The sequence below is a fragment of the Mustela erminea genome, chromosome X, assembly GCF_009829155.1.
Source record: "Mustela erminea isolate mMusErm1 chromosome X, mMusErm1.Pri, whole genome shotgun sequence".
NCBI lineage: Eukaryota > Metazoa > Chordata > Mammalia > Carnivora > Mustelidae > Mustela > Mustela erminea.
Genome location: NC_045635.1, coordinates 50,214,153 through 50,223,916, shown reverse-complemented (window position 1 = coordinate 50,223,916; position 9,764 = coordinate 50,214,153). Strand labels below are relative to the sequence as shown.

The following is a 9,764-nucleotide window of genomic DNA, read 5'->3' as shown; positions in this document are numbered from 1 at the left end:
ATGGCCAGGTGTGTGTACATGTCAATGTCTAGTGGGATTTCCTGACACCCCTTTTGCAAAAGTGGAACACTGACTCACACTACCTCATTGCACATGTGTGAAATAGAGATTTAACACCCTTGCCAGATCTGCCAATACCTTCATGGTGAGAGATGGGTACTGACTCATACCATCTCACTGCCTCCAAGTAGATGTAGATGTGGAAGTTTATCTAACCTTTGTGCCTCACTAACACCAGGGTGTAGGGAAATTTGGGTACCATGTATTCCCATCTTCTTCTCCTCATTCAGTCTCACTGATGGTAGATAGGGATGTAATTTCTGTTCCTCACTGTTTTTCACTAACTCCAAGAGTGTTGGAAACTAGAATGTTGTCTTGCCCTGCCTTGTTCTGTGTTATTCATAGTTCCATTGCTGTTGTGTTTATATGGGGGCAGGGTGAGAAGAGGCTATAGAATACAGGTCACCAACACTACCTTATACCATCAGCTAAGGGTAGAGGAACAATGTATTATTAAAGCTCACTGACACTACATAAGAAAGTTAAAACACCACACTGCTTGTTTCTGTTGAGTGTTGGGGTGGGGGAGATAAGTTCTGTGCTCAGATCCTCTTATACTAACTACTCTGACAGGGAAGCTCTGCCATATTAAGGAAACACTGCCATCCTAGGGAATCACTGCCCAGTTCTGCCAGATAGGTCATGGAAAATGAGCTGTCTAGTTGATTCCTGCCAACACTAAATCACAGGAATTAGAACATCATCTGCTCCCACTCAGCCATGGAGAGATCAAACTCCTCAGTAGATGGAAGATCAATTCCCTGCATTTCAGGCTGTCAACTAACTTTGTTTCCCACCACAAACCACATACCCTGTTTCTTAGTCTTGCATACTCTGTGCTCTAACCACCATCTTCTGACCAGTTTTTCATATATCCTATGCTCATGCATCCCTCTGTGCCTTTCCTTCAGCTGACTTAGACTGAAAAGGCCTCAATATTCTACCACCTTCTGAATGTCTTCCTTTTGTTTTCCTACTCTTTCAAGTTGTCTTTTTTTTTTTAAGATTTTATTTATTTATTTGACAGAAAGAGAGAGAGTGAGAAAGGGAATACAAGCAGGGGGAATGGGCAGAGGGAGAATCGGGTTTCCCGCTGAGCAGGGAGCCTAATGTGGGCCTTGATCCCAGGACTCTGGGATCATGACCTGGGCCGAAGGCAGCCACTTAATGACTAAGGCACCCAGGTATCCCTTAAGTTGTCTTTTCTCATCTCCCAGCCATAATAAATTACTACCTCCTTTGGTCCCCAGTATTTAATTTATACATGTCATAGCATGCATGTATTATAATCTAGCTTGTACAATGAAATTAAAATTATTTATGCCTATCTCCACCCCCATCCAATTATAAATTATAACTATATCTCACAAATTTATTTTCAGTAATGTTTTATTTATCCAGAATTTGGGCTTCCAGAAAATTACAACACTTGAAACACTGCTCTGAAACTGGCTATAAGGGACAAATCCTTGCCACTGTGCCTTTTCAGTTTACACTCAGGTCCTGACCAAGAGGTGATGGGCATCAAGGAGGACATGTGATATGATGAGGCCTGGGTGTTATACACAACACTACATCAAAAACTAATGATGTTCTATATGTTGAGTAGTTAATTTTTTTTTTAAAGAGATCTTGAGTGTAAAATAGAGCAAAGGTTTAGAGATGGGACATGATCTAGGGGGTTTGTAGACAGACCTGGTAGGAAAAAGGACATATTTTAGGGGATGACTGCTTAGAAGACCACAAGTACTTACCAGGAGTTGGTTCATGTGTTAAAAAACTTACTTTTATTTATTTTAATTTTTACATTTATCCTTTGAGGTAAATGTTATTATTATCCATGTGTTGTAGGTTGATGGTGCTCTCCTAATCATTTTTAGATTTCTGGACACATTCACAGGGCCAGTGATCTGCATGTTTTGAAGGTATAAATCAAGCTGCTAAGTGAGATTTTAAGTCACTAGGATTTTAATCTGTAGAGGTTGTGTCAGAGTACCTGCTTCATTAGGGAGGATGTCTTTGTATTGGAGCAGAGCAGCTAAAACCACTTATTTCATAAAAAATTATTGAGTACCTACTCTGTGTAAGATACTTGCGATGCAAGATAAAAGTTATTTCCTGATGGTTTTATAGTTGAGTGGGCAGATATACAAAATATACATTATATCGTAGTATGGTAAGGTCCACTGAATCCCTGTTAGGTAATGTTAGGTAATGACTTAACATTAGAATCATAGTTTTAGAAAAGAAAATATATAAGAAATTGCCTTGTCAGGCTGCTTTGTGGGCTTGTGAGCAAGAATTCCGTGGAACTATGTAACCGAAGGGTCTGATTGATTGTTTGGCCTCCATTTGTGCGACCTGTGTGTGGTCGTCCCTACATGTCAACTGCTGTTTTTAAGCAAAAGGAGCTTGGCACATCTTGGTATAGGAGATTAACACACACACACACACACACACACACAAACACACACACACACACACTTTTTTTGTGGATCATAATCACATGACATCTGCACATGCTTTCTTTCAGTGTGTAAGTTGTATATGTATGTGAATATATACAGACCACTGTGACATTCTTTTTTAAAAAGATCTTATTTATTTGACAGAAAGAGAAAGCACAAAGAGGGAGAATGGCAGGCAGAGGGGAATGGAGAAGTAGCCTCCCTGAGGAGCAGGGAACCCAATGCAGGGCTTGATCCCAGGACCCGGGAATCATGACCTGAGCCAAAGGCAGTCGTCCAACCAATTTAGGCACCCCGGTGCCGCTCACTATCACATTCCAAAGAGTTTAGAAGTTTAGTGTATGTAAGTTTCTTGCTTCCTCAGAATTACTTTCTCAATGTGTAGTATTGAAGAATCATCCCATCTTCAAAGTCCTTGGCTTGGGAAACACGGGAAATTGGACATCCAGAACATTCTGCCCTTTTAGCTATTAAATGGTACAAGGACTAGGTTTTTTTTCTGTTCCTGCCTTGGAAGATATGAAATGTGGAGGCAGCCAGTATTTTCATTTTGCAGCTCTCTCTCCTGCTTTTCTACATTTCTATATAAAATGATGACCTTTATTTTACCTGTAAGGACATGAGGTATTGTCTTCTCACCAGTGAAGGATGGAGGAATGAGAATTAGGGAGTAGACTTCCCTGGCTTTAGTTACCATCTCGTAATGTAGGATACAGGGCTAAAAGTTTTACAGACATTACCATTTAATCCTCACAACAACCCTGTGGCTTGAGGTAGATGAAATTACAGACACTTTCTTTTCTATCTTTCAGATTTTCCATAGGAAGATGCAGTAGTCCTATAATCAGAAAAAACAAATATATACAACAGAAGCCCTTTCATTTTTCTCACTATAAAGTTTGTTTCTCTCTCCATAATTTTGTCTCAATAGCCTACTTTTTCACACGTTGTCCTTATCTCATATGTGGATTCCCATGGCATTAAATATTTGAAAATTTGGTTTATACTACTTCAATAAGTCCATATATGAAGGTAAATTAGCTTCATTACCTATTTTGTCATAGCACAAATAATGGACCATCCACACAAAGAAACATTATGGGACAATTAAAAATCATGTTTCCAGAGTATTTGATAAACTTGGAAAATGCTCTTGATATAAATTGGAAAAAAAAATAAGCCACGAAAGTATGAAATCTCACAATTTTGTAAAATATAAAGAAGAAATCAGAACTAACATTTTGCTGTATGTCTAGATGGTAAGATCAAAGTTAGTTTTGTCTTTTATTTCACTGAATTTCAGAAATTCTCCATGTCACTACATTTCTTTTACATTCAGAAAAGAAGATCATTAAAAAAGGCATTACTGGGAATGATCAGGTAGAAAATAAAAAGGAGAGTTTGGATCAAGATGGTGGGCTTTTTCTTCACTGCTCTCATATTCCTTAAACTGAAAGAAAATAATTTGTATGTACAAACTCTATTTATGTATGTATTAGATATTATTTTGTAAAGTTTTTGTAAGAAATTCCTGTAAGATAGAAAGCAGATGGAGTGGCTGTGGAGAACGCTGACGGGTGAAAGGCGGCCAGAAAGAAAGAGCAGGGAAGCCGGCCTTTCTGGCTCCAGTCTGAGGGAAGCGGTCAGGGAGCGCGTGAGGAAACGAAGGAGTGAGAGACTGTGACTGCGTACTGAACGCGGGTGCGCGCACTGACCCGCCCAGTCACTGCAGGCCCAGCGGAAGGCGGAATGGCAGGGGGCGGGGCCGAGGCGCAGGCGGGCTCTAAGGGGTCGAATTCCTGAAAAAAGCAAAAACCCCCGCGCCAGAGCTAGGCCGGGCAGAGCAGCGCTGCGAAGCCGAGGCCGCGCGGATTTGTCAGAGACCCACCGCTGCCTGCTCCTTTGCTGCTGCAGTCATCTCTCTTATCCCTTGACTACATTTCCTGTCGTCTTCTCAATCACCGTTTTTGCAGCTTCAGCACCAGCGATAACAGCTAAGTGGTCAATTCTGGGACTCGGGTTGGGAGTCAGGGTGGGTGCGAGGCGTAAGCAGTACAAGCTAGCCCGCCATCTGCTGCGGCAGCCGCCACTGCTGCAGACACTTCTCCTGGGCGGGAAAGGAGAACACTGTCAAAAGGTCCACGCTGTTCCAGTGCCCACGGTCAGAGTTAGAACGTTTCTGTCAAGACTTGGGGAGAGCCTTGCACTTGGGTAAAGGAGGAAAGACCCAGAGATCAGGAAAAAATATCTCATTTTGGGTAGTGTTGACTTTTTGTCATCTTAACTGAGGAAGTGGCAGCTTTGCTTGAGCCTCCTTAAACCCTGAGCCATGTCACCCCCAACTGTGCCCCCGATGGGTGTAGATGGCGTCTCTGCATACCTGATGAAGAAAAGGCACACCCACAGGAAGCAGCGGCGCAAGCCCACTTTCCTCACGCGTAGGAACATCGTGGGCTGCCGCATTCAGCACGGCTGGAAGGAAGGCAATGAGCCCGTGGAGCAGTGGAAGGGCACTGTGCTCGAGCAGGTTTCCGTGAAGCCCACTCTCTACATCATCAAATATGATGGCAAAGATAGTGTGTATGGGCTAGAGCTGCACCTAGATAAGAGAGTTTTAGCGTTAGAAATCCTTCCTGAAAGAGTGCCAACTCCTCACATTGATTCGCGCCTGGCGGATTCCCTGATTGGCAAAGCGGTGGGGCATGTGTTTGAGGGTGAGCATGGTACGAAAGATGAATGGAAGGGCATGGTTCTGGCGCGAGCTCCTGTGATGGACACTTGGTTTTACATAACTTATGAGAAAGATCCTGTCCTTTATATGTACACGCTGCTGGATGACTACAAAGACGGTGACCTGCGCATCATTCCAGATTCCAACTACTATTTCCCTACAGCAGAACAGGAGCCTGGAGAAGTGGTCGACAGCCTCGTGGGCAAGCAAGTGGAACACGCCAAAGATGACGGGTCCAAGAGAACCGGCATATTTATCCATCAAGTGGTGGCCAAGCCATCCGTCTACTTCATTAAGTTTGATGATGATATTCACATTTATGTCTATGGCTTGGTGAAAACCCCCTAAATTCATTGTGCTCTTTGTAAAAGTCATGGAACTATTAAATGTAAAACGTCATGTTCTTGTAATTGTGAATTTTTGGAACAGAATGGTGTCAGAGGTTCAGGAATTTATGATTACTTTTTACTTTTGTGCCTCCAAATCTTACAACGACTAGTCCCACAGTTTTGTCCCAAGTGTACACTGGTACTTTTGATATGGCTTTGTTCTATAATTGAATATTTAATTTGGGTGTTAATAGAAAACTGAAAAGTATTCATTACCATTGGAACAATGAAAAACTAAAGAAAAATCAGTGGTGTAACTCCACACCAGATCCTTTCTCCCATTTTATTATCTCCCCTTTCTTCTTTCCAGGTAACAAGTGTTAAGAACATGATGTATAACCTTACACGTTTTCCCCATCCACTTACAGTAAGTTTGTTGTAGTCTCTTCTGTAAAAATGAAAAGCCACATCATTTCTCTGTAATTGCTTTTCACATTTGGAATATCCATGATATCTGTTCTAATCAGTAGCTGCAAGTCTCTCTCTCTCTCTCTCTCTCCCTCTCCCCCCTCTTGTCCTCTCCCAGTTCCCCTCTGCCCCTGGAATTTACTTTGTATTTGTTATAACACAGAGGTCAAATTATGCATTCTGTTCACATCAGGTACCTGATTAAGCCATCACATTTATTAAATAAATCACCTTTTCCCCTCTTCTTTCTCTCCTTCCCTCTAACAGCTGCATATACAGTAAATTTATATACCAAAAAGATATTCAGGCATTCTATCACTGATGGTCACTTAAATTATTTCCTTTCCTTTTTTGACCATAGCACTGCTGCAATAAATACTGATGATTTTATTTCTATTGGGTAGATTCCCAGAAATGGGATTGCTAGGTAGGGATATATTTAATTTTAAGTAATATTACAAAATTACTATACAAAATGAAAGTGCTCATTTCCCATTATCCTGTCCAGTACTCTTTCAAGTTTGCAAATCTGGAGGGTGAAACATTAAATAGTAATTTTTTAATTAACAAATTCAAGGAGTTTTGTTTTTTTAACTGTTCGGATTTTTCTCTTTTGTGATTTGCCAATATGTATCCTTTGCTCATTTATCTATTGAATCTTTGATCTTTTTCTTATACATTTCTAGGAATTCTTATTATATTTCTCTAGGATACAGATTAATCATTTGTAGCCAATCTGTATTTTTTTCCATTCTATCACTGATCTTGACTTTAGTGGTAGTATCTTTTACTTTATAGGTTCTTACATTGTTGTTTTTAATTTTTAGATAGACTGCTACCTCCTTTTAAGTTTTTTGGTTTCATATATTTTTCAGATGAGTGCCCCCAACCCAAGTCATAAAAATAGTCACCTATATCTTTTTCTAAAATTTTAATTAATTTTAAGGTTTTAGCTGTTTGAGCCATCTGGAGTTTATTTTATATATGGTATAAGATAAAATTTCAAATATACATTTTGTTCACATTGGATTCATGATTATGCTATCATATATATTAAATAAGCCACCCATTTTTCAGTCTGTGAACCAGTATCCTGTCGTTTAACTATAGTGGCTTGACCATGAATTTTGAACTCTGGTAAAGCAAGTTACCTCTCATTAAGTGTTTCTTTTTTTCACCATTTCTTCTTTTATATAAATTGTTCTAGAAATTAATTTTTATATGAAAATTGAAAGCATACTTTCCACATTTCAAAAATTCTGATATCTTAGAATTGTGATACATTTCAACATTTCTATTTAGAACACAATTTTAATGATATTAACTCTTGCCATTCAAGAGTTTTGGTACCTCATTAAAATCTTTTGGTTTTGTTTTTGTAATGTTCTTCATATGGATCCATTACATCTGATTAAATTTGTTTTTAAATATTTTTACAGACTTTGTCACATTTTGAATTGGACATTTTTTCCTCTTTATTTTTAACTTCTTATTTTTGACAATATAGGTAAAATACAGAATTAATTTAATAAATTCTCTTATACTTTTTAAAAGAATAATTTCAATCTTCTAGGTATAAAATCATTTCATCTGCAAATAGTGATAATTTTATTTATTCAAAATAATGTTTAATAATGATTATGACAGATATGCTCATTTGGTATTAGTTTTCATGGAATTGTCTTTAGTGTTCCCTATTAATGTTTGGCTTTGGTTATTGGCAAATAGTCATTAACCCTTAAAATGTTTAAGGGAGTTTTTTTTATTCCATTTTTTTTTCCATTCCTGTTTCACATTAGGAGGCTTACTGAAAGTGGCTTCTGGAATTTATCAGATGTCTTTCAGCATCCATTGAAAAAATCATATGATTTTGTTTTCCTTTAATTTGTCAATGTAATGAATTAGAGGACTAGGTATTTGATGCTAAACCAAATTTGTGTTTCTGGAATAAATCCTACTTAGTCATCTTATAATAATCAAATAATCATTTGATACATAGCTAGATTTTATTTACCAATATTTTTTAGAATTATTCAATTTACACTTCAAACTGAAATTGTATTTTTTCTTTTTTTTTCATTTTTTAAAAATTATGTTAGTCAGCATACAATACATCATTAGTTTTTGATGTAGTGTTCCAAGATTCATTGTTTACATATAACACCCCCTGTCTTTATCAAATTCTGTTTTTAAAATGTGCTAGCTTTAAAAATGAATTGGTGAATTTTCTGTCTTTTTTTGTGGTCTGAAATAGCTCTAAAAAGCATTATAGTTATTTGTTTTTTGTCTAAAAATTTTATTAAAATTCCAGTTGTTCTTTTAAAATTAGCTAGTACCAAGCTATAAAACAATTTAATTCTGGTGACAATTTTGATGGAAGATCCTTAATCAACCTTATCTCTCCAATGGTAATTGGTTTACTGAAACTTTCTATTAAGAAAAGAATGTATTGTTTCTATAAAATACAAAATTTAAAGTTTTCTCTATTATCAAGCTTCTTAGTTGTATTATTCAGATGTTTTATGTCCTTGCATATTGCATATACCTACTTCTTAAATATGTTCAATATTGAAAACATTGTAATAAATCAGCTATCATGGTGTTTTAAAATTTCTTTGTATTTTTATTTATTTTAAAAAATTAAAACATGATACAGAAAGTATATAAAACATAACATTTGTTTACTTTTGTGCAAAATCAACTATGTCAATATTTAACAAACAATTAAAACATTTTGGCATACTTCCTTTAGAAATAGATTTATATATTTATTATTTATTCATTTATTTCTTTATTAAGATTTTATTTATTTATTTATTTATTTGACAGAGAGAGAGACAGCGAGAGAGGGAACACAAGCAGGGGGAGTGGGAGAGAGAGAAGCAGACTTCCTGCCTAGCAGGGAGCTTGATGCAGGGCTTGATTTCAGGACCCTGGGATCATGACCTGAGCTGAAGGCAGCCACTTAAACAACCGAGCCACCCAAGTGCCCCAAAATAGATTTATATTTTAAGAAGTGAGAACATATAATTTTATATATATAGACATATATATATATAGACATATATAACATATAATAAATCCTTTTCCCAATACTGTAAAGTTTCCTTCCTCTGCTGAAGCAAACACTAACATGAATTTGGTGTGAATCTTATCTATGCCTTAAACATTTACTTTGAATATAATCATAGGCGATAATATTATTGGTATTGGTGCTTTAAAACTTTCTGACATAAATGGGAAACTTCAAATCATGTGGAATGTATTTTGTTTTTATTTTTTTCAAAGATTTTATTTATTTATTTGACAGACAAAGATTACATTAGGCAGAAAGGCAGGCAGAGAGAGAGAGAGGAGGAAGCAGGCTCCCTGTTGAGCAGAGAGCCTGATGTGGAACTCAATCCCAGGACCCTGGGATCATGACCTTAGCAGAGGCTTTAACCAACTGAGCCCCCCCGGGTGCCCCTGTGTTTTGTTTTTAATTGTAGAAATATTTTCTTTTTTCTAATTGGGAGATGGATTGCAATAAGAATACAACCAATAACACTGACCTTAGAATGCTAGTTGATATTCTGAGTACTTTTACCACTTTTGACACTCAAGAATGCCTGGTCTAGCCACAGAACTAGCTACTGACTAAAGAAGAAAAAAAAAATTCAGTTCTCATTGAGATTGTATCTTGGCTGTTCCTGAGACAGATATCTACCA

General features: G+C 37.4%; 1 protein-coding gene across 1 annotated transcript; it reads left to right on the top strand.

Annotated features, from left to right (window-relative positions):
• Positions 1-3,953: 3,953 nt before the first annotated feature.
• SPIN4 (spindlin family member 4) lies at positions 3,954-8,099 on the top strand. Its single transcript, XM_032331519.1, has one exon. The coding sequence runs from the start codon at positions 4,858-4,860 to the stop codon at positions 5,605-5,607; it is 750 nt and encodes a 249-aa protein (XP_032187410.1). The 5' UTR covers positions 3,954-4,857; the 3' UTR covers positions 5,608-8,099.
• The last annotated feature ends 1,665 nt before the right edge of the window (positions 8,100-9,764 follow it).

Coding starts and splice junctions, on each gene's coding strand:
- SPIN4 (XM_032331519.1), top strand. CDS start 4,858: ATGTCACCCCCAACTGTGCCCCCGATGGGTGTAGATGGCGTCTCTGCA.